Below are 25,970 nucleotides of genomic sequence, written 5' to 3'. Positions count from 1 at the left end.
TCTTCTTCCCCCCCCCCAAAAGTGTCTCCTGTGTCCATTCAAAAGTTTCTTCCTTCAATCTGTCCGCTAAAGTAAACCATGAGGGAATGTTGTTACTGTTGCTTCCACACAGAACCTTCAAACACTAAAGGCTGGCACACTTTTTAATGCTTCTGTTGTGCTTGTCACTCAAAATGGGTCTTATATATAAAACAGAACTTTATACAGAACTGATTTATCAAAATAAATATAATCCATTCTTTCAAATATTTTTTCTATGTTTCAGAATTCCAAAGCAAAGGAAATATTTATTTTATAGGTACATTTTAAGTTGTTTGAAAAAAGGACGTGGGCTGGAGAGATGGTTCAGCAGATAAGAGCACTGGTGTTCTTGCAGAGGACTTGGGGTTTGATTCCCAGTACCCACATGACAGCTCATAATCATCTGTAATTCTAGTTCCAGGGGATCGGATGTCCTCTTCTGGCCTCTGTGGGTACCAGGCCTACATGCAGTACACAGACAGATGTACAGGCAGAATACCCACATGCATAAAATTAAAGCAAACAAATCTTTTTAAAAAAGTAAAAAGAGGACTGGTGTCAATGTCTTTAAATTATTTTTATTCATTTTTTTAGAGTTTTATCCATGAATACTGTATTTACATCATATCTACCCCTCTTTCCCCTTCCAATTTTTCTCATGTTCCTTCCCACGTCCAGAAGACACGATCTCACAGCTGGCATCCTGGTTCTCCAACTCTCCAATTCTTACAACTCTTCCAGGATGTTCTGGGTGCCTTAGGCGTGGGGTTTCAACTAAGGTTGAACATCCCATGATTACCTTTACATTAGTCATTTGTCTATTGTAATAAAATACTCTGACCAAAAACAACTTATGGTGGAAGTGTTTGTTTTGTCTTGAAGCTCTGGAGGATAATAGTCCATTGTGGTGGGGAAGTATGACAATCAGCAGTAGGCACAGCTCTGGAGCAGGAAGTGAAGACATCCCATCTTCCATCACATATACAATGCAGAGTATGAACTGGAAGTGGACCAAGGCTGTAAACTCTCGAAGCCTATGCCTAGTTACACACTTCCTTTAGCAAGGGTCTAAATAATATCCCTAGACAGTACCACTAATAAAAACCCAGTGCACAAACATGTGAGCCTGTGAGAGATATGTCTTCTTCAAACCCTACACCTACTGTCTGTATTTGGACCAGTTGTAGATTTCTGTGAAAGTCATCTTAGTCAAATAAGTTCTCTGTTGTTGTTGTTGGTTTTTGCTTTGTTTTGTTTTGTTTTTGTTTTTTTGTTTTTTGTTTTTTTTGGGGGGTGGTGGTGGTTAGGTGAGCTATATACTTATCCATGGGTATGGGAACATTATTTAGAATGCAGTTAAAAATTTTATTGGTTTAGGAAAATGGCAATAAGAGGGTCTCCTCTAAGATCTATGACTCCATTCATGGGTAATTGGCTATGTTTATAGTACCAGGAATGAATTGCTTCCCATTGAGCAGGAGCTTTTTTTCAATAAGGCAGCTGTTGGCTATCACTATGATAAAAGTGTCACATTGTCCCACTGGGGGAATCTTGGTGTGCTAGTCACTTCTGTGATCCATGGGCTTTAAAGCTAGGTTGAATTATCATTTGTTTTTCTTCCTTGATAGTTGCATAGCACCTTCCAATATTATCGGAGCCAGTCCCCAGGAAGAGGCTTCCAGACTATTTACAGCTTGAGTCCTCAAAGCCTGTGTCTAAACTGTGTGGTGTGTTCAGCAATAGGGGTTTACCTTCAAATTCTGGGTGGCATGCAAGGGCAAGAACAATGATATATATTCTTTAGGGAAGGGTCTCATGGACCAACAATCAAAAGTGAGGTTCCCTATACTTGGCACTGGGATTCTTGCCATGCATGAATAGTGTGTGTGTGTGTGTGTGTGTGTGTGTGTGTGTGTGTGTGTGTGTGTGTGTGTGTGTAATATGTACATGCCCACAAGTATTATGTATATTTCTAAGAAAGTCTACAGAGTAATGTTTTCCTATGGCTTTTTAAAAATCCTAACTGACACTCATGTATCCTTCCTCCCTCTCCTTCTGCATTACCCTCCCCCTTCCCTCACAATCAAGGTCCCTCTTTTCCACTCCCTCCTTCCCTAGCACCTTACTCTTTATAAAGCCCAAGATGAAAGCTTTTATCAGTGAACATGTGCCATATATCTGTGTTTATCTTTTTCTCTTCCCCCATCTTCCCACATCCTGTGTTACATGTAATGATAAGTTGTTTGAAATGTTTGCTAGTAGTATATTTAGGTAGTATTCACCTCACATAAATCCTTAAGAATTCCTGTCTTAAGTTTTTGTCTTCTGTAATAACTGACATTATTAAACTTACATCAATTGATTATGAACTAAATTTAGCTTCAATTATAATGTTAAAATGCCATTTAAGACAACTGTAATAAAAATTTAGCTGGACAACACAACACATTTTTGTTTCTTTTCTCCACTTATTACTCTGTGTTTAATTCTATACAAGACATCTGGGAGAAAAACATTTCAAATACTGATATGCGATGCTGCTCAGTGATGCTACTTGCTCTCTCCTCTGAGCCTGCAAGGATGATATTATTCCTCCTCTTTCTGTTAAAAGTAACGCCTGTGAGTCTGTTTTTAATGTTCTGGGCATACTCTCATTTAGTTCATGGATATGCTGAAAGATTACAGAGTTCTTTTGGCTATAACATCAACAATGTAAAGTTAGAGATGATGCCATTCTTGAAATCAGGCTCATACACTTTATGAACTGAAAGGGGAAACAATATCCAAAAGCCCAGAAATATTTTGGCATTGAAATAAATGTGCCCTACTAACATAGAAATTATTAAAAACTGTTGACTAAACAGTGGAACACCATCCAGAGAAGATTGGCACAAAAATAGACCCTGTAAGAACTACATGCAGAAGGGACATTTCATAAAACAAGCCAGGGAAACTGAAAATAAGGATAGCTAAAGTTTTATCTAACTATGCATATTCAACCATCTTTCTGAATCCAAAGAAATCCCGAATGACCAAGAGGACACCATTTTATGCCAGGAAGAGCTATGTGAAGACTCTGAGCTACCCTTGAAAGTGCTATGATGAAGGGAAAAACCTTCAGTTTAGGTGTCCCAGATTCTAATTCTGACAACCCCTACATGGGCATGTAACACTGAGACGTAATTACTTGCCAAGCATTCCAATTTCTTACGCTAGAAATTAATATTTAATAATATTAATTAAATAATTAATTAATAATAATATTTATGCAGCTTTTATCAGACTGCAACTGCAGAGCAAAAATAAATATACTGCAGTGGGCAAGTCCTTTCCTGTCTAGATTTTTAAGTGTAAACAGGTTTTAATGATTGATTTTTCAGCTTTCAGGTAGATTACCAGTTCCTTAATTATTCCCCAATTTCATAGCCTACCATCGCCATGGGATAGCAACTGAACAGTGGACTGCAGGAATGATTGAATACCTAAATTATATTAAAGAGAATTTGCAACTGCACATTTTCATTTGAGAATGTTTTTTTCTGTTGGTGCTTTCATATATATATTCATTTATATTTTTTAATATATATGTATATATATATGAAATGATATATATATATATATATATATATATATATATATATATATATATGAAATGATATATATGTCTGTGGGATGGAAGCAGAATCTTTTAATGGAGATGGCCCTGTGAATAACAGACAAGTAAGAATAGACAAGACAGACTTGTAGATTTGGGTGTAGATGAGACACCGGGCTAGGAGAATGGGGAAACTGAAGGCATGGTGATAGCGGGGGCCCAGCAAGAAAGAAAATATCCTGTGGCAATGATGACTGGTGAGAAGTCCCAATACAAGCAGTAATTTGAAGTGTGTTTATTGGAGTTCACCTTGGGAGCCAATTGTATTACATAAAATCCCCCTTGTCTGTCCTGTGTTGCTTTTTCTGTGAAGGCCCCAGAGGGCAGGGGCATGGAAAACCCAGTGTCCCTTGATCTCTGTGCCTTTGGATGCTCCCTGAGCCTCTGGGCTCCCCTAATACACTATTTCTTGTCCTTGTTTCTCATGCTTCCTTCACCAACAGGAACATTTTCTTGTTTATAAACAGTGCTTTTGGATCTAGATAATAGGAGCTTTGGTTTTAGAATTCTCAACAAGACACTGCTCAAGTTTTTCTTCCCGAAGCTCTGTCTTTTATCACCATAGCCTCACTCTTCATATAGTCAAATGCCAGCCTCTAGGTCACTCACTTTCATTTCTTATGGATTTTGGCTCCCAGCTTATTGTTGTTTTGTTTTTGACAGTGCTCCTAGAAAAATTCTAAAATTATAATACCTGAATGATTTTCCCAGTACTGTGTTCTCAGTTCCTCGTCCTCTTTTCTTCCCAACAATTTTGATTTTTTTTCCATTTGATGGTGACAATAATCCTTTCGTCATCCCAAGAACCCTTGTCTATAACTTCTATATTCTTTTCTCTATCTTCTGTCACCTCTTATGTTCCCATCCTGTTAGTGCATGCAGTCTGACAATTTCCAAAGTCCAAACATGCCCTATAACCCTTTCAAGCCTACCACCCTTTCAATGTCCTTCAAGTCCATGCATCTTTAATACAACCATTTGAACTCAACACATACAGTCTCGGGCCATCACTTACTACTTTATTATTTTGTAAAATTCACTTTAGAATTCCCAATTTTACTCTATAAGAGTATTTACAAACTGCGCATAGCCGGGCGGTACTGCACCATTGTAGGGATTGAAGTCATGATAAACTCATGACCTGGAATTCAACTGGACCATTAGTGCCACTACAGACCAAAATACATGTTCTCATTAAGAAGCAGATGAAAGGACCAGCCTCTCCCTGGGGGCACTGGCCAGATGTTAAGCATCACTAGAGCACTAATAAACTTGGTTAAAATCACTCAGTGTCAACGATAATTTAAATTCCCATTGTAAGTGACCCCTTTGATGCTCATTTTCCTGTAAATAAGCAAAGATACTAGTGGATAGGGAAATTTGAGTCCCTAATATTATGAAAGCTGATCACTCTCTTTTCTATCTTTGAGCAAAATTTCTAGCACTCAGTCATCCAGACTACCCTTATAACAGCATGGACATTTTGAACATAATATGAACACCATAAAGAGACACAATAACCTTAACTGTTCCACTCTTCTAAAATGAGAAGCCCAGCCAGGACTGTTTTAAACACTTTATATTGACTTTTTGATATGACCAGGTTTAGTGAGTTCTAGGCTACCCTAAGCCATTTCTCTATGTTAGAAGGGCATATTTTCTCTACTGGCTTTCTCTACTGGCTTAGTGGAGGGACTGCTGTTGCTGACGAAAGGACAATGTCATGATTGGAGCAAAAAGAAGCCTTCATTTGCATGAGAGTCTGCTGTGGTTGAGGAAAACACCAATTCTCTTCATAGAGAATTGTCCACCACCCCTTGTGAGCTAGCCTAGGAACACCCTCCAATGAGGCGCCCCGTGGCATTGCAATCTTAGTCCTAATAGAAAGAATCTCTTGAATGGTCAGCTCTTGCCCACTTTTAATAGAAAAGGTCAAGAAAGACCCAGCAATGACAGACAAGAGGTCAAGCCGCAAAAGCACCAGACTGGCCAGATGCAGTGACAGCTGCAACTGGAGGTCTCAAGACTGTCAGGCAACGGCAGCAGCCATAGAAGCAACAGGGAAGGACCTGGAGTAGTTGTCTCCTACGTGGCAGCGATTGACAGTATCTGGAACAAGAAGCAGTTGGACAGTTTGAGAGAGCAGCCGCAGCCAGAACAAGAGAGACAGCAGCAATAGATGGGATGCAAAGAGCTGGCCGAAGGATAGAAGGCTGTAAAAAGTCCTAAGAAGAGAACTGCAAGTCCTGGTCACTAAAAGAGTTCCAGGGAACTGCTAAGTCTTTAGGGCAAAATGTCTACTAGTCCAGGCTCGCATGCTGTAACACTGAGCACTGGCCATGATGGAGGGACTGGGACTTACTAATTGTATTGGTTACTCTTCTGTTGGTGTGATACGAAATTATGACCAAGGCAACTAACAGATGAGTTTATTTTGGGCTTATGGTGTCAGAGGGTCGGGGTCCCTGATGGTGGGGTGGAGGTAGCAGGAAGTAGGGGGCTGAAGCAGCAGCCAAGTGTTCATATCCTGAAATGCAACCAGGAGGCAGAGGGGGCTACCTGGGAATGTGTGGTGATGTATTGTGTCCCCCAATATACTGTGTCTCCCAATAAAAATTGCCTGGAGATCAGAGGAAAAAGCCAGCCACTATATAGAAGTCAGACAATAGTAGCACACACCTTTAATCCTATCACTTAGCAGGCAGGGATCTGTCTGGATCTCTATGAGTTCAACGCCACATGGGGGAACAGAGCCAGGTGTGGTGGCACACACCTTAAATTCCAACACTAGCTAACCACGGAGGTCTGTACAGACAGACAGGAAGTGACAAAGGTGGCCAGAAAGAGGAAGTGATGTAGCTGGACAGAGAGAGCAAATCAGATGGCAGAACAGCAAGGCATGTAGGCGTGGGTAGACAGGAAGTAGCTTGTCTTTGGAAGCTGTGGAGTTGGTGAGGTGAGGTTAGCTGTGGCTTTCCCTATTTCCCTGATCTCTCAGGTTTTCACCCCTATATCTGGCTCCGTGTCTTTTATTTAATCAGACCGTTTGGAAATTTGTCTATAGGAATGCATGTGTTTCTTAAGACCTCAAAGCTGTCCCGAGTGACATTTCCTCAACAAGAACTGGGGACCATCTATTCAAATGCCTAAGAATTTGGGTGACATCCCCTTAAAACAACCACACTAGAAGAGTAAAAAGTACCACCACCGAGGCCTTCATGAGAGCACCTACTGTTGCTGTTCTTGCCTCTTGCTGGCCACCAGCTGCTGTCAGATGCTGAGAACTATGACATATGCCCAGGAGTAGCCCCTGAAGAACTCCTTGCTGACTCATGATTTGTTATCTGACCTAAAGATTCTCAGCCAGACCATTTGTAACAACTCCACTCTTCCTGCCTTTTTCTAAGTGGTCACTTCATGTTTCTCTTTTCAAAGCTCCTCTAGGTCCCCTGTCACTCTCACTCTCAGCAAAGTGGCCTTTGCGGAGAGAAGAGACACGGCTGAAAATGAACGGATTGTATGTCCCCAAACTGCTTGTTCTCCTGTGTCTAGTGATAGGTTGCCCATGGTTCTATAAAGCCAACATAATTACTCATTTCATTCCTCCCCTTTCCATCTGGATACTGTTCCAGCAATTTCTCCCTCTATCCTAGCCTGATGTGCTCCTCTAGAAAATGCACACGGACAAACAACAATGTGTAACAATGTGTCTTATTGGAACACGACAAAAGGGACATCCTTTGACTTTCATCCCCTACAGCTACTGTCACATCTGCTTCTCTTGTCTTTCAGTGACACGGACTGAGTTAGCGTTCCTGTCTTTAATTATTTTTCTTTCCCCCCTTTCATAGGGTGGCTTTTGCATTTCCTTATATGAATGTAACATGTATTGATCATATTCACTCTCATTCCATTATACTGCCCCCCTCTCACTCTCATCAGGAACCCCCTTCCTCTTGCTAACTCATCCCCCCATCTCCTTTTGTGAGCTGTGTGTCTGTGATCCAGAAAGTTTTATGAGCATCACAAAGATGAGCATTGGATAAGGGCTTCTGCACTGAAGCACACTTATCTCACCAGTGGCTCACCAATAAAGAAATGCCTGTCCTTCCTCGGCAACCATTATCTGGCTGTGGGTTCTAAGGTAAGGAGCCCCTCCCTGTCCAGGACAGCACATCAGTGAGTCCCCTTTGGTTATTTTGCTATAAAATCCATTCTACTTGGCCTTTGGAGCCAAACATAGTATTAAAATTAATTTTACAGGGTTAGCACTGACCTCTTCGTTTCACATCTAATAAAAAGAACACATCTTAAAACATCAGTTCTTCATCTCCATCGTTACTTAGAAGGTTTTGGGAGTGGGTTGTTCTTCCCTCCTTGTAACTTTTTTCTAACTTGCCTTACAGACAGCACTGTGGTTGCTGTATCTGTTCCCTATGTTGCTCGCTACTCGTTTTAATCAGCCTTACCATTTCTTCCCATCTCTCCAAAGTCTCAGTGGTAGAGTACTCCTAATGTCAGTCTATTGCTCTATTTCATCGGAAGAACAGAAAGGTAGTTTTCCATCTGAAGACACACAGTCACTCTAGTCACTCTATTGGAACAGCCCCTGTGCATCCCCTATCAGCCACAGAAGGAGGGCTCGCAATTCTCCGCACATCCGGCTCTGCTCTTGCTTCCCTGCACTCTGAGCTCTGCTCCACATTACAGCCGCAGCCTGCAGCCTCCCTTAGAGTTTGACTCAGCTTGACTTCTGTGGAGGGCTTTTCCAAAAATCTAGTTTAAGGGACACCTGCTCCCTCTCACTTTCCCCTCCCCTGCTTATTCTCCTCACTGTCTTATTTTAGTATTTAGCATATTTTCATACAGCATTTCTTTTATTTTTCAGTATAGTTTTATCTATCCTGTTTTTTTTTTCTTTTCTTTTTTTGTTTGTGTTTCTATATGAAGCTAATACTTGGCCATTCAAGATCAGTGATGAATTGTGTCGTAATTTTTATTGGGATTACATTGGCTATGTAGGTTGCTTTTGGTAGGGTGATGATTTTTATTATATTAATCCTATCAATCTATGAGCCTAGGAGATCGTTCCATATTCTGATACTTTCTTCAGTGTTTTAAAGTGGTTTTTTTTTTTATCATACAAGTCTTTCACTTGCTAGGTTAGAGTCACCCTAAGATATTTTACATTAGTTAAGTCTATTGTGAAAGGTGTTGTTTCTCTGACTTCTTCAAAGTGCCCAGCTATGTTGCTGAAAGTGTTTATCAGATGCCAGTAGTAATAGAATGTACATCACAGCCTGGATGGTGTGTCTGAAAACTGGGGTGCTGCAAACAAACACATTACTCTCCAAGCAATAACTAAAACAATCAGTCTCACGATCGTTATCTTCCTTTTTCAGTTTAAGGAACATTTTTTTCCATGAAATAGATTACATGTTCAGCTGTTATACACACTGTAAGGAGCATAGTTTACAAACCTTTATGGATCCTGGAATTGTAAATCAGAGATTTTTAGATCTATTGTAATTATCGGTGGTGAATCAGAAAATAATTGATGCTTTGAAAAGATCGAAGTTTAAAGATTCCTCACCTCCTCCACAGGTAGCATTGCAATCCTCCCAGCCTGCATGTGTCCACATGAAGAGGGGTTCTGGATCCTTAGAGCTCTGGTTGTCTGGAAGCGGGTCTGATGGAACTGTATATTCATAGTGAAGACCATAATTCTGATCCTGAAATAGGAGTACCTGCAGTATATAGAGTGATTAAAGAATATGATTTAAACCACAGCACATTCAATGACAGAATCTACAAATATGTTGATACTTAAAAATACCAATAACACAATGAACAGATACCCTTAATTCACAGAGACATTACTTTTACAATGTCATATGCTTTTCAAAGACTGGAGTGTCACCTGTGAGCTAAACACATCCTGATGAATGCTCATTTGAATGAAGCCAGAAACACCGGATCATGTTCTTTTGATTTGGCAGACCATTATTTCCCAAAGCATGATGATAATTTGATGTATATATGCTTTCTAGGGGGCAGGGATGTGTGCTGCATCTGATGTCCAGATACAAAATAAACTGGATTTTCCACCCTTATGAAAAGAAATGATGGAAAGAAAGTCACTGTGTCAATAAGGGGTGTGTTGTCTGGTTGTATGACAAGTTGACATAGCTAGAGTCATTTGAGAAGAGCCAGCCTCAATTGAGAAAACGTCTGCACCCAAATGGTCTGCAGGCAAGACTATGGGGGCATTGCTTGATTAACTATGGATGTGGTAAGGGCCCAGCCTACTATGAGTGGTAGCACCCTGGCAGATGCTCCTTCATTGGATAGGAAAGCAGGTTGAGCAAGTTCAGAGGAGCCAGCCAGTAAACAAGTTCCCATCTCCAAGTTCCTCAAGCTTTAGTTCTTGCCCTGACTTCCCTCAGAGACCTGAGAGTTGTAAGCTGAATTAAACCCTTTTCTGTACATGTTGCTTCTGGTCATGATGTTTTATGACATCAGTAGAAACCCTATCTAAGATAAAGGGTAAGGATGGATACCGGAGATCACTATTAATAATGGCAGTGTAATCCTGAATCACTAGAAGGGCAATATTTTTGTTCTTGGGATTTTTACAATTTTGGCAATGTGTATATTTAAATGGATTTTGAAATAAACATTAGAATAGTAACAGCACAGTTACACCAAAGAGTTTAGTAAACTATAATGGGTCAGTGGGCATGACCTTGAGTCTACACTGTGCTGTGCCACAATTAGGGGCCATTTTGGTTTTTACTGGTATTCAATGTCAAGGTCAAAATGGGATTATCACGTATGTTATAAAAATAATGTATATATAATATACATAATATATACATTATATACAACACATGGATCTATGCATATATTTTAAACAAAGGAAAATAACTGAACTTTATATATTTTAGAAAATTTGTTCATGAAAAATGTTAAAGAACGATATTAAAGATGTCATGTCTATGGAAATAACAATTTGTACAAGCAGTTGGCACATTAACTTCTCAGTATATTGTTAAATTATGTGTTTAGGGAGGCATATTTGGCTATAATTATAGGTGATTCAGAGTTAATACAACGTGAAAAAATACTTAAATGAGTCCAAGATTGGGTATGAATATTTCAATGGAATTTTCCTTACTTTTTCTCAGGTTTTGTTCAACATGTTGAAAGAAGTGTTACAACATATTTGATGTGTGGATTATGCAACTAGTATATTGACTTTATAAACATTATCTCGGTGATATAGTTAATAGTTTTTTTTTTAAGTTTTCAAATGTGAAACCTACTGGGTACCAAGTCAGACTACTTCACAGTACTGATTTTGGCTTAAATATTTCATCAGATGCTGCCAATTTTAAGGTACTCTCAACCTAATAAAAAAGGAGTGCAAGTTTTCCTTTTTTATTGTTATGACAATACTATCATGTAATTTTAAATTTGGTGAAATGAGCCGGGCGGTGGTGGCGCACGCCTTTAATCCCAGCACTCGGGAGGCAGAGCCAGGTGGATCTCTGTGAGTTCGAGGCCAGCCTGGGCTACCAAGTGAGCTCCAGGAAAGGCGCAAAGCTACACAGAGAAACCCTGTCTCGAAAAACCAAAAAAAAAAAATTTGGTGAAATGACTATACTAATAAAAGCTATTTGCCACCCTATTTAATTACACGAAAACAATCCTGTTTTCCCACAAGAGCAACCTTTTTAATGATAGAATTTCAAACTGCATTGAACGTCTAATGCCACTTAAAACTGAGTGACTGGCCACAGAACCATGAGCTCTTTCATAAACCATTTGACTTTGGCAGAATCCTTTGCAAAAGGAAAGTTTGAGCATGCTACAGTCAAGGGCACATATTGAAGCATGGCAGCAGAGGACATTGCCTTTCACGTCAGTACTAGTTTTCAATCTGCAATAGTCATTAAAGAGAAATATCTCAGAGGTACAGTTTCCTTTGGATTACCAAATAAATCCAAGTCACACACATACCTTCTTTTGGACCTAGTTCACTGAGTTAATTATGACCCATGATTCCAGGAAAAGCCTTGGCAATTACTAGTCAGATTAAGGGCTGTGCTGCAAGAAAAGTCTCTGACTCTGGAATCTAACATACACTGCTGTGGGATGTTCTGTAGGTCCTGTGGGAGCCCATTCTCAGGTTCTTTGTGGCGTTACCCAGCAGGTCCGTATAGAGGATGATTAGGACCATGGGCCTGAGTGCAGGTGTTTGAGATGGTCTGCACTTGGCTGTGCTGGGGGATGGTCTGTATGTCAAGTTGCTCTGATTGGTTAATAAATAAAACCTGATCGGCCGTGGCTAGGCAGGATAAAAGGACAGAAAGGCAGAAGGAGACGCTGCAGCCGCCGCAATGACCAGAGAGGCTGCAGCCGCCGCCATGACCAGCAGCATGTGAAGACGCCAGTAAGCCACCAGCCACATGGCAAGGTATAGATGTATGGAAATGGATCAATTTAAGATAAAAGCACAGTTAGCAAGATAAGGACAGTTAGCAGGAAGCCTGCCACGGCCATGCGGTTTGAAAGCAATATAAGTGTCTGTGTTTACTTGGTTGGGTCTGAGCGACTGTGGGACTGGCGGGTGACAGAGATTTGTCCTGACTGTGGGCAAGGTGAAAAAATCAAGCTACAAATGGCGCCCAACGTGGGGCTAAAGAAAAAAAGGGTTAAAGAAAAAAAAGGGAAGAAGAAAAAAAAGAGGGACTAAAGAAAAAGGACAAATGAACAGGGATAAAGGCCGGTGTTATGAAAAAAAAAAAAATACTAAAGACAAAGTCCCTTAACCAAGAGGCGCTCCAATAAAGTGTGATCTGAGAAGAATCCTCGTGTGGTGGTAAAGAGGATTCAGAACTCAACACACGGAGCGGTGACGTCGGTAAACGCCCCACAGTTCCTAATTCTCTCTCTCAAATGAGCGGCAGCCGCCGGTTTGAGTTACTGGCGGGTTCCTGGGGCTTGGAAGAGAGAGGAAAAGGAACATAGACAGTTATATAAAGAAATAGAAAGTTTAAAAAAGCCATGTAAAGATGGATATCACACAGAGAGTTTGGATTATATTGTCTTTGGGATTTTTAACTGCAGAAAAACATTTGATCGTAAAAGATGTTGAGTTAAACCAATATGTATATATTAAAGATATCTTGACTTTAAAATTTGGATATAAGGATGTGTTACTTTGGAAAGGAGACTCTGCTTTTGTCTCTACAGAAAGCCAGAGGCTATGGATTTGTTCCAGATTAAGATACATCAGGTTTGACCAGCCAAGACCACCTGAAAGGTCTCCGATGACACCATGGCCCAGATGATCCAACATCCAGAATCATTTCAAGGCAACTGGCTCAGACGATACGGTCTCATGGACTACTCCATGATCCTAAAATTTTCTTTGCATCCCCATAAGATACAGCGCCCCCCTCCAGCAGGAAGTAGTTAAGAGAAGCTACGCCCAAATTCCCAAATATACCAAGCTGACTTTGGAGATGTGTAAAAGTTAAAACCTTCCTTTTAAAAAAAAAAAAGAAAGGGGAAGTGCTGTGGGATGTTCTGTAGGTCCTGTGGGAGCCCATTCTCAGGTTCTTTGTGGCGTTACCCAGCAGGTCCGTATAGAGGATGATTAGGACCATGGGCCTGAGTGCAGGTGTTTGAGATGGTCTGCACTTGGCTGTGCTGGGGGATGGTCTGTATGTCAAGTTGCTCTGATTGGTTAATAAATAAAACCTGATCGGCCGTGGCTAGGCAGGATAAAAGGACAGAAAGGCAGAAGGAGACGCTGCAGCCGCCGCAATGACCAGAGAGGCTGCAGCCGCCGCCATGACCAGCAGCATGTGAAGACGCCAGTAAGCCACCAGCCACATGGCAAGGTATAGATGTATGGAAATGGATCAATTTAAGATAAAAGCACAGTTAGCAAGATAAGGACAGTTAGCAGGAAGCCTGCCACGGCCATGCGGTTTGAAAGCAATATAAGTGTCTGTGTTTACTTGGTTGGGTCTGAGCGACTGTGGGACTGGCGGGTGACAGAGATTTGTCCTGACTGTGGGCAAGGTGAAAAAATCAAGCTACAATACACTGTTTTCAGACTTTAAAGAAAGGTTCGTTACATGTTTCAGTCTTGTATTGCTCTTAAGTAGGTTAAAACTCATATATGGTTATAGAATTCAGGCAAATATGGTAGTGTTTTCCAATATCAAATCATTAAAAATGCTTTCTATTGATGTTATTTTACACCATTCAGTCAAAGAAGATGCTAAATATTTTCCCCCACAATATAGATATTTTCTGTTTGTTTCTCTAGATGGCACAGGACAGAGAGGATCTTCTAATTGAAATTATCATAGAGGATGTAAAGCAACTGTGAGGAGATGCATAAAATGATTATTCAAAGACACTATGTATTTATGAGCCATGACTTATACAGAAAAGATAGAACTGAACACCAATTTCTCAGTGAAAATAAAATCATGTTTGACAACATTGCACATATTGTTTAACCTTCTTACACAGGGCGAATGTGTGGATTAAATACTTTGGTCAAATGCAAAGTCCCCTGGTCAGCTTCTGGTCTATAGCATCCAGTGGATGGTATTATTTATACTGGACAGAAAGTACACACACTGCTCACTTTGCCCTTTTATTCCTGTTGAAGCAAATGGACTGCACATATACAAAGCCTGGGCATTTGAACCATGGTTTCTGGACCTGCAGCAGTGATATCAGGCAGAAACTGTGGGAAATAAGTGACTCTCAGGTTCTGATCTAAATCAGCTGCATCAGAAGGTACATTTAAAAAGAGCCCCAAACAATAGTTCATCAAAATAAGATAAGTAACGAGCCACTGTGTGATCTGAATCTCTGGATTCTGGAAGGAGCAATAGAGATGTCTATAGCTAAAGAAAGACCAGTTAGAGTGTTAGAGTGGTTTTCTGTGCCTGGGTGTACAGAGAGGTGTTGAGTCCTTTGCATTTTAGATTTCTTTTGCCACTAGAATAAAAATTCACTCTATCCATATAGTCACTCATTTAAGCACTTTACCATCAGCTCTGAGTGCCTTGAAAAAAGCCCATGAACAACTTAGTGACCAGGACACAATCGCACTGCTCCAGACCTTTCCCTTTTGACTCTCTCTTGACATACATTTAGTCTTTTGCTACATGGTGAAGAACATTACAGTTCCAAACAGTGCAGTGTTCATAGTTTAGAGTAATCCATTAACCTAGAGAGACACTAAGGAGACTGCGCATTCTCTTAACATGCATTTACCAAATCCCTCTTCTCAAAGCAATGTTATCAAAGGTACATTCTACAGACACAGATGAATCCCATTAAGTAGACATGACTTGCTGGAATCTCCATGTTATGGCTCAGTCTTGTAGAATACTCACTCTGGTTAGCAAGTGATGCTTTTAGGGGGAAAAAAGAGTTCCTTATTCTTTGGTGATTGATTTCCACTCTGAGTTCTTTAATTCCCTAGAGCATTTTGCTCCACTTTTAATAATTACTACTTTTAGATACCACGACTTAAAAGTATCTTAAAGTTCCTACAAATATCATATCTCTTAAGCAGTTTTAAATGCTGATCTGACTATTCTGATTTTAAGAACAGACAGGGGAGAGGAACAGAGAAGGAGAGAGAAAGAGAGGGGGAAAGAGGAGAGAGGGAAGGAGAGAGGGAGTGAGGGGAGAGAGGGGACCAGCAATTTCTTTGCTATGAGAAGCTAATTTCCCGACACTACCCTATTTCTTCCTCTTACCAGGAGATGTAAAGGTGTGGTTGTAGGACCTTTGGCAGAGATCTTCTCCCACAGGCCCCGTCTTATGTAATGGACTGTAGTTCCAGCTAGATTGAATGCTCCAGAATGTTCTATCTTCCAGTCACTGTTTATTGACTGTTTGCTAGCATCTCGAAGAGCTATAAAACAATGGAGTACAAGACGAGTGTGAACAATACAAATGATGAATATCATCTACATTATTTTGTTAAAAGCATTTCAATGTATCTTCCTACTCTGATACAAACCATAAGCCACTTGCCTAGTTGGAACTGGTCAAAAGAGTTTTCAATCGTCTATTATATCACCACCAAAAGTTGCTCTGAGGCTTGTATTCCCATCAATACAAGCAACAACCTTATTAAAGTACTGAAATTTACTGCATCAATCTTCTCTACAAAATCATTCTTATCATACAATATCATAAAGGGAAGTTAAACAAGCATACATATTCTCATTTTTATGAGATCAATGTTTGATTGTTAATCTTTGTTGAAAGCAATATATTGATAGAAACATCTCAAAACATTGCCAACGTCCATTAAACCCAAAAACTGGACATACTTTAGACAATATCAGAACTTTTGGAAAAAAGGGAAAACTACTAATGGGTTTGCTTATATTAAGGTTTAGTATTTGCTTATATTTATTTTAAATTATATTAAATATTTTGAGAAATATTTTTGTCTAATATTGAACATGGATCAATATTTTCCTACTTCCATGCTTATATTTCAGGTTACAATTATCAATTTACAGTTCCTGCAAATCCCTAATAAAAAGGCCTTAAACCCCTTGGGGTTTATGGAATATGATATTCAGGCTCTATTCATGTCTTGGCTTTCAACGTTTCCTAGAAAATGGCATACACATGTACATGCAAATCCACCCGATTGATTGCCTTAGGAGTCATTCAGTCAGAACCAGGAGTTTGAACATATCATGTTTCTTGACTTTTTTTTTTTTTTTTTTAAAAAAAACTTGATTAACTTAAAAAAATATATTTTTTAAAATCTTGCTTCTGGCCATCAGTGGAACTGCTCTGCTTCTCACTAGACAATGTACGGAGAAACCGTTTTCAAACTTTGGGTGACTGAGGGTGGAGCACAAAGTTGGTAGAAGCTCTATGATTGCTTAGCTGTCTTCCTGAGGATATTTACCAGACCCCTCACTGGGAGGTTGACCTTATACAGGGCACAGACTGGGAAGGCTACAAGGAGAGGGGGAGGCACAGAGAAGGGAGTTCACACTGGCTAAGAGAGCAAGCATCTGTTTCATGGAGCACTGGAGAAGAGTGGAATTACAAGAAGAGAAAAGCTCCCAAAGCATTCACAGGGGACCTTTGACCTTAGAGCTGAATATTCAGCTTCAAACAAACAGGGTGTGACTTGAGAAAAGAACAACTGCTGAGAACCTAAGGACTTTTAAACTTTTCAGCTCAAATCGGTATGGAGAAAAGTACAAATTCTAGGTCATTCCAAGGCGAGTTGCTTTTGAATATAGAGAAGCTAAACAGGCAGGTAGCCAAATAAATAAATAAAATAAAGATTTAACAGACCTCATATCAAAGCAACCTGAGTTTCTAACAAATTTTTCTAACAAATAATTCTAACAAAGCTTTAAAACAGTCTCAAGATATGTAGCCGATCCAGAAGCAAATGAACTCTTTAGCAATATGAAGTCGATGTGCAGTAATAAAGCAAATATAATACAGCCACTCATCCATTCGATGTTAACCATGGTCACCACCCAGTTAAAAACTTGCTGGGGATGTGGCCATCACAAAATTGACATCAGGAATAAAATGAGAATAAATCTTAGAATCTTAGAGATAGTGGAACTAGTGAATTAAGTCTCTAAAGATGCACACACATTGATAGGAAGGTATGTAATAATGGAGAGCAATGGGAGCTAGAAAATATTCAAATCAAATGTTTTAGAACAAGAAAACATACCTTAATGAATAATTTAAAGAACATATTAGACAAAGCTCAGGGAACAGAGACCTGATGAACATGAACAGAGCACAGTGGACACATCAGAGCCACCATATAGGTAACACTGGAGTGACTAGAATTCCAGAAATGGGAACAAGGACATTCAAAGTATTTAAAAGCACAGTGTTAAAATGTATTTTACATTTTCTTAAAAAAAAAAACACCTCCAAATACATAGGTCTTAAAAAGTACAAGGAACTCATGAAGAAAACACACACACACACACACACACACACACACACACACACACACACACAGAGCCACATAGATAACATAGTGATTGGGAGAACATAGTTTAGGGTGGCCAGAACAAAAAAAAATTGTTCCTTGTGTTAAAAATTGCATAAAATGTAGTTGTCGTCCCTCAACAATGAAGCTTCCATTTTCAGCAGCTGGAGACCATTACAGAAATCCCAAGTGGTCAAAATACTGAGAACTGATTGTTGGATGCCCAACACCAACTGAGGCATTTACAACATAACACTTACATGTAAAGGTCATGGACCATCACGGTGGGAGGGGAGGGAAGATAACAAGAACCAGAGGAACAGGAAGTCTGTGAGATTGTGTTTTCTACATATGACAGGAAAGCTGTAGCCATGGACTCTCAACAATATGGCTGTGTAAATAAGACCCGTGCAATGACAATCCAGTTGCAGTCTTGCAAGATTCCATCTCTGAATGAAGAGCTAGAGGCAAATAATGACTGCTGAGTGTCTCCAGGGGCAAGCCCCCATAGCTTATCCAGCCTTACATACAAATACATACAAGGTCCAGCAGGCTGCATACACAGAGACACACACACAGACACAGACACACACACAGATATAGATACAGACACACACACAGAGATATAGACACACACACACACACACACACACACACTGACATAATCCTCAGGCCTCCACATGCATGTGCACAATTGCATGCAACTGCACATACATATGCATATACCACTACCATGCCTTCACACACACACACACACACACACACACACACACACACACACCTCTTAGATGATATACAAAATTTATTAAAGTTATATAACAATCTGAAATATATGATAAAGCATCAAAATGCATATAGTAACAACTGATTTAATTGCACATGAGAAAAATTTCCATACATTTTTGATATCTCTTTATTCCTCTTTCTCTAATGGATTAGACAGGAGGAATTTCTCTAAGCCTGCAGAAAACTTGAGTTGTACCGACAGTGAGGATTGTAGCTGGAAATTTCAGAACAACTCCTTTACACCAAAGGTGATAAACCAAGTCTTGATTAATACCTGACTGAATATATTCTTTTATCCTAAGATGTCACGGTGGGAACACTTAACAGAAAACTTACATACGTTTCCAAAAATAATTGTAAATTAAGTGTATTCACACATAACTCATAGACCCAAGCAGAAACCATAAGGTACTCTGATAATAACGTAAATTGAAAGTGCATTGTGGGAAGCAACTAGAGCCTTTGTAGCTCTGAAGTGTCACAGGAGGAGAGAGAGAAGCTAGAGATCTTCTGTTTTCATCTGTAGCAGAGGAGCAATTACAATTTTAAAAATGGGAAAAAATGACAAAGAAGTGAATAAAACAGAAATAAATTAACAATGGAAGCAACATGTGACCCCAAAAGTTGGTTATTTGGAGACTAAATAACTGATACAACTTAAGTTGATCAAGGAAACAAGGCACAAGGCAACAGAGATATAAATCGGAGTCGAAACACTGTCCTGGGTGATGGTTCAATAAGAAAATATCAGAAACAGCTCTAAGCCAACCATTTTGAGAAGGCAAATAAAACAGAATATTCTCTGCAGAAAACAGTTACCAAAACAACCTCAAGCATCAAAGAATATATGAAAATATAAATTCTCATTTGTAATATCTATGTGGGAGGTTCCATAAAAACAAAACATGGCATATATTAAAAAGAGAGATTAAAGGCTTTCCCAAAATAAGACTTCAGTGTTTAACCATCAAAGTAAAACCGTTACTAATTTTAGACAAAATAGCTTAGGCAAAAGAGGGAATACAGGGTACTTCAAATACACTAAAAATGCTATTTGTTGTATATGTGTAATATATCTAAATGCATTACTGCTTTACGCTAATCAAGAATACTTACTTGACATTATAAGTACTCAGAAAATTGCATTTTTATATGTTCTAGGAATAAGGGCTTTTCGAAGCCAAGTGAAATTATTCTCTCTGAGATCATAGTTTTTCCCTTTACTTTCTTAATGGTTTCCTAAAAGATAAATAAGCTCATTATTTATGAAATTCTCTTTATATTTTCTGCATGTGATACAACTTTTATATTGATTCTGTATACTTTTTCAATGTGGTGTTTGGTTTGTGGTGTCTATTTTCTCTCTGTTTCCTGGGTTATTTTTAATAGTCTATTTGTTGAATTACTCAAGTCCTTGGAGGGCTGGTTTGAAGGGGGATTGTTTATAGAAAGCGCTTCCCTTAGCACATGTCCGTGATATTGATACTGCCTAAGACAAACAGTCCTGAGGGTCTGTGGCTTCACAGCTAGATGAAGTGGGTGAAATGCATATGTGGGCTTGCCGTGTGTTGCAAATTCTCAGGAAGGTTGATTTTTTCCGCGTCCACCTTAGACTAATGTTACTGTAGACACTTCCTCCCTTTCTCCTCTCATGTGTAATTAACATTCCTGCCCCTCCATCACACGAAACTTGGAATCCTTTGAAGTCCCACTTCAAATGGAAGCCTCCCGTGAGAGTTATTCTGCAGCATCCTTTCCTTTATTTTCTGTCTACAGCGTCACCCTGGTTCTCAGAGTCTGACACTTCAGTTGCTGGATGAAGGCTTCAGGTGGCACTTCACCAGGCTCAGCACTCGGCTCTCTGTCTTCACTGTGGTTTTGGCTTTTTAGGACATCCTAATTTCCCTCCTGTTCAGACGTGTTACAGGCTAACGTTTGTCCTTTCAAGTTCCCTCCTTGAAACCCGACTCCACATTGTGATGTGATTAGGAAGTGGGGTCATTGTGAGGTAATTAGAGTTGGCTGAGGTTAGTAGGGCACAATCTTCATAAATGAGATTAGTGTTCTTGTGAGAGCCCTGAGAGGCCTTGCTTTCTCTTTCTCTGCCATGTAAGGACACAGAAGTCTGTAATTTCCAGCTCATAAAAGGGCCTACATCAGAACCCAACCATGCTGGTCTCCTGAGCTCAGACTTCCAGCCTTAAGAGCTGTGCGGAGCAAAGTCTATTGTTTATAACCCACTGGGCTGTGGCTCTTGGTACAGCATCTTAAAGTAATCAAATTAAGTGGGGAAATATTAAAAGGGAGGGTTGTTTTATCTTTTGCTTATTTCAAATTATTTATAGTGAGATTTTTGCCCTAGTGCCCTGTGTGTGAAATTGCAGAGTAAGTTGGATTTGGTGCCTTTTGAGAGGCTTTTTTTTTTTTTTGGAAGTCATAAGCTATAATGATTTTATAAAGAAAAGCATATGGTGTATTCATTTTAGGCTAACTGGTCAATCATTAACAAAAGAATGCTATAATCCTCAGAGAAGCCAGTATAGTAGTCAGTATAATTTAAAGAAAGAGTACTGGAAAGGATAATTGTATTGGGAAGTGACGTGTGTCCTATGCAATAATACACAGTTTGATGTCGATTTGAACTGTTTAAAAATAAGCCAGCCAAAGTTCTATTTTCATTTATTTTCCTAAATTTATCACAGTTGAAGACTTCTTAGAACCTCCTTCCTGTCCCCAGAGGAGCCCTGGGAAGACTGGTTTATGGTATGCATACACTTGCAGGTCTTTAGCATCTAGGGTCTTAACACTGTGTCACTTCTGTATTTCCTCACCAATTTACTATTCATCACCCCTTACCAAAACCTAGAAGTCACCTTTGAATCCTTACTAGCTATCAACGTAGTCACATTTCAACATGTTTCAGTTCAACATCATCAGTGCCTCTGGAAGCCTGTTTTTACCCATTCCTGTTCTACTCTGGGTTGATTCTGTTGGATCACTTTGCTTACATCCTGCACTTTATACTCTTCATTACATTAGTAAGGAAAGGAATGTGGTAACACATACAGCAAGACCTACTGAATCTCCCAGGTAGCATTTGTGCTATTTAGAGGAATACATGTTATTTTGAGAACTGACAATAATTAAAAACAGGAACTTAAGACAGATATTAGGACTCAGATTTAGACTGGGTGTTCTTTTAATAACAACAGCAGCAATAACAAAAGATTAGATATGTGTATATATCTGTAGCAGGAAAGAGGTGAGGTTGATGAAATTGTAGGCATCGATCACAGAAGAAAACGTTTTTTTTTTTTTTTTTTTGTTTGTTTGTTTTGTTTTGGAGACAGGGTTTCTCTGTGTAGTTTTGGTGCCTGTCCTGGAACTTACTCTGTAGCCCAGGCTGGCTTCGAACTCACAGAGTTCTGCCTGGCTCTGTCGCCCGAGTGCTGGGATTAAAGGCATGTGCCACCACCACCCAAGAAAACATTTCATAATTATACCTCCTAATATATTTTTACAAATCAATTTTCTAAGTGCAAATAGGAAGAAAAGAACAATATATAGAGAGTTAAAGGGAAATGTGTACAATTAGGATTTTCACTTTAGGAAATTCCAAATGTTACATGAAAAGCAATGAATTTTTTTTTTCTTTTTTAAGATTCACCAAAGATTTAGGCCAGGGGCCAGAGAGATGGTTCAGTGGTTAAGAGTACTTTTGCTTTTGAAGAGGGCCTGGGTTCAATTCCCAGCACCCACAGGGCAGCTCAACCAGCTATAACTCTAGAGCCAGGGAATCTGATGCCCTCTTCTGGTCTCCATGGGCACAAGGCACTCAAGTGGTACATACACATACAGACAAAACACCGACACATTGAAACAAACAAACAAACCAAAAAACTTAGCTTGGTATATCTGTGTTCAAAACACAGATGCTATAACTAGACACCCAAAAATTCAAATTTAGAATCACATACCAAAGGCTTCCGACAATGGACAAAAACTTACATGCATTTTATGTTATTTCTTCTGAAATTTTAATTGGGATATTAGAAGTATCTGCTTCACCCAAGGCCTTATTTTACAGATACTTGTTACATGTTGTTCTAGAACAACAGGTGTAAAATATCCTTCTTTTATACAGTTCATTCAAAATGTTAATATTATTTCTTGCACAACAGACTTCATTTTTGTCACTGCAGAGAAGACAATGAGCCAGACATCTTCAACAATTAACCCTGGAGCTGCATATGATACATGCAAACACAAATAAGGAAATTGAGACCATTGTAAGCGATGGAGGTAACAAAGGGGGAGGCTGTAATATCGAGTGGCATGATGGAGCTCAGAGCGCATATGGAAAACAATAGTTTTATACATGTGGCAGGATCTGCAAATGTATCAAAGCAGCATGGTGAAGAAAGGCAGGGATCAGGGAAGACTACTGGCTGCAACATGAGCAGCTGATTAGAAATGAGTGATTACGGCAAGCTGAAGAATGACTCTATAGATGCTCCCCATGTTCCTAAATATAAACACCATATAAAATCCCAAGGTAATAGAATTTATATTAATAAAATTGTGGAGTCATTTAACGGGGCTCTACTCTCAGAAAGGGGGTTAGTGAATTCATTAGAATCTGAATAGCTTGCCAGCCCTTTTCACCTCTTGAAGAAACAAAATGTCTTCTACAAATCTGGACTAGGCCTTCAGGAGACAGCACGTATGCCAGGAACTTGATCTTGAATGACCCAGCTCCCCAAACTGAAAAATAAATTTATCTTATTTGTAGACTGCCCAGTCTCCTGCATTTTGTCATTGTAGCTAGAGAAGATGAAGGGAACTGCCTTCTATGGTGCGCTATATTGTCCTGAATCATGATGGAGGTCCTAAATGCCATCATGCCTGTCTTTATAAGAGGTCACTCAGGCAGATTTAAACACTGAAAAGGCAACAGACCATGGAGGCAGCTGGTGGAGTAATGCTCCCACAAACAAAGCAATACTGGCACTCACCGGAAGCTAGGGGGACAGAGTGGTGCTATCCATGATTTTCCAAAGAAAATGAGTGTGTGGACACTTTAACTTAGTCCACTGAAACAAATTTTGGATTTCTCGATGCCAAGAGTCTGCAGAATAGATTTATTCCTACTATTTTATGTACCCAAGTTTGTGTCAACTGTTACAGAGCCACAGGGAAAGTATATTTATCATGGTGTGGAAAATAGGTAAAGACATTCAGCTAATTGTAGATATAAATCATCTTATTGAGACATTTGTGACTTCCAACAAATAAACATGTAACAGTTCTAGAAGAGTGTTGTGGGATAATCTTTTTGTACACCGTGAACACATGTCTCTGCAAAGGCACCTTTTGATTGGTTTAATAAACAGCTGAATGGCCAATAGCTAGGCTGGAGAGGATAGATAGGACTTATGGGCAGAGATGGGAACTCTGGAAAGGAATCAGAGATGGGGAGATCTGCCAGAGAGACATGGAGGGAGTCAGCCGTACAGTGTGGAGGAGAGGTAATGAGCCACTGTAGTGGAGAGGTAACGAGCCACATTGTGGAACATAGATGAACGTAAACAGGTTAATTAAAGTTTTAAGAGGTACTTTGGAACGAGCGTAAGCTAAGGCCAAGCTTTCATACATAAAAAGAAGTCTCTGCATCATTAGTTGGGAGCTTGCAGTCCAAAGAAAGACCAGCTACAGAAGAAATTCTCTGGAGACAGAGTAAAGTGAAAAAGAGAGAAGGTCTTAGTCCAGAGCCCTAACACATGGGAACATTTGGAGACTCAAGGTCTAGCAAAGGGAATGAGAAAAGGGGTACCCAGTGAGAAAAAGGAGTTATGGACTAGAAGCCAAAAGAAGAAAGAGTTTAATGAATGAAGGAGAAACAAATGACTATTTACATGTCAAATAATGTGATGATTGGGTTTGTCAAAAAAATAAATAAAGTCATTTGCTGACCTTGATATGTTAACTATAGTAACTATTCAGGCAGACAGAGAAACTAAGAAAAAAGCAAAGTTGGAGGCTATGGAAGAGCCAGCACGAAGGTGTCTCATTTGCAAAACTGTCTTATTTATCTGTACTTGTCAGGTTATTAAAACTCATAGAATTAAAAATCATTCTGAGACATTGCTATATTTTTGCAGCTTGGGAATAAAGAAAGTGTACATAATTGTGATAGGAAGTTATCTATTGAATGAATGTGTCTCAATCACCTAACACCACTATCTTCCAAAACTGGGTATTTGGACTTGAATTTGGGATGAATAGTCTTGTACTTACAATGCATTAAAAACCATCAGATCAAATTTATACATGTTAATAATAAACTAATGAGAATCTCACATAATCAAGGACTTCTCTTACTGTCTTTCCTTCTCACAAGCACCTCCTAACGGGAAAAATAACCCGAAGACAAGGCTAGACTGCAGAGTAGACATTATATAAGAAGGATTGTTCCCCATATGCAAAGGGCTTTCCTTTGTCAACATTTACTGCTCAGTTGTGAATAATAAGGTCATCACTTTTCTCAAGCAAGAAGTTCCAAGGTATTTTTCAAAGATAATTTAAAGTGCAGTGTTTAAATTCTGTTTGGGACCCTGTCTGACTTCGTTCTAGTTAATTCTACTATTCTGTGATACTTTCTCTTTCCTATTAAAAATTATCAACTGACCTAATTAAAACATGGACAACAGAAATTGGACTTGTTTTTCTCTCTTTTGTGTGTGTGTGAGTGAGTGTGTGTGTGTGTGTGTGTGTGTGTGTGTGTGTCCACAAGGGAGGTGGGGGTCATACCTGGAAGGATTGGGAGGTGTGTATGACTGTGGTGCATGCATGATGTAAAATTGCTGAAAAATCAATAAAAATATTATGTAATAAAAATACATTAAAATAGCCGGGCGGTGGTGGCGCACGCCTTTAATCCCAGCACTCGGGAGGCAGAGGCAGGCGGATCTCTGTGAGTTCGAGGCCAGCCTGGGCTACCAAGTGAGCTCCAGGAAAGGCGCAAAGCTACGCAGAGAAACCCTGTCTCGAAAAACCAAAAAAAAAAAAAAAAAAAAAAAATACATTAAAATAGTCAATCTGGTCTTTCCTGCTAGCAATGCTTAAATTTTGAAAGATATCTTTTCCATAGGTGAGTTTTCCTGGAGTGAAGCAAGACAGAGAATCTCAACACAAGTCAAACCCTTTTAACTATTCATGGTTTCTTTTGAGTGACAAGATTTCCTATTTCTTTGTTGTTGTTGTTGTTTTTGTTTTCTCTTTCTTTCTTTCTTTCTTTCTTTCTTTCTTTCTTTCTTTCTTTCTTTCTTTCTTTCTTTCTTTCTTTCTTTCTTTTTTTTGACAAAGTTTCTCTGTGTAACAGTCATGGCTGTCCTGGAACTTGCAATGTAGACCAGGCTGGCCTTGAACTCACTGAGATCCATCTGCCTCTGCCTCCCAAGTGCT

General features: G+C 39.4%; 1 protein-coding gene across 2 annotated transcripts in view; it reads right to left on the bottom strand.

The window, feature by feature from the left end:
- Adamts19 (ADAM metallopeptidase with thrombospondin type 1 motif 19) overlaps nucleotides 1–25,970 on the bottom strand; it is a 201,833-nt gene that overhangs the window by 33,378 nt on the left and 142,485 nt on the right. For both annotated transcript variants that reach the window (XM_006983018.4, XM_076555293.1), the window contains 2 exons: nucleotides 15,478–15,635; nucleotides 9,270–9,423 (listed from right to left, as the gene is read on the bottom strand). In XM_006983018.4, the coding sequence (XP_006983080.1) occupies nucleotides 9,270–9,423; nucleotides 15,478–15,635 (312 nt within the window). The remainder of the gene's footprint in view (nucleotides 1–9,269; nucleotides 9,424–15,477; nucleotides 15,636–25,970) is intronic.

This window comes from Peromyscus maniculatus, chromosome 19 (assembly GCF_049852395.1).
Source record: "Peromyscus maniculatus bairdii isolate BWxNUB_F1_BW_parent chromosome 19, HU_Pman_BW_mat_3.1, whole genome shotgun sequence".
Taxonomy (NCBI): domain Eukaryota; kingdom Metazoa; phylum Chordata; class Mammalia; order Rodentia; family Cricetidae; genus Peromyscus; species Peromyscus maniculatus.
The sequence above is the reverse complement of the archived record's forward strand: the minus strand, read 5'-3'. Positions and strand labels throughout refer to the sequence as shown.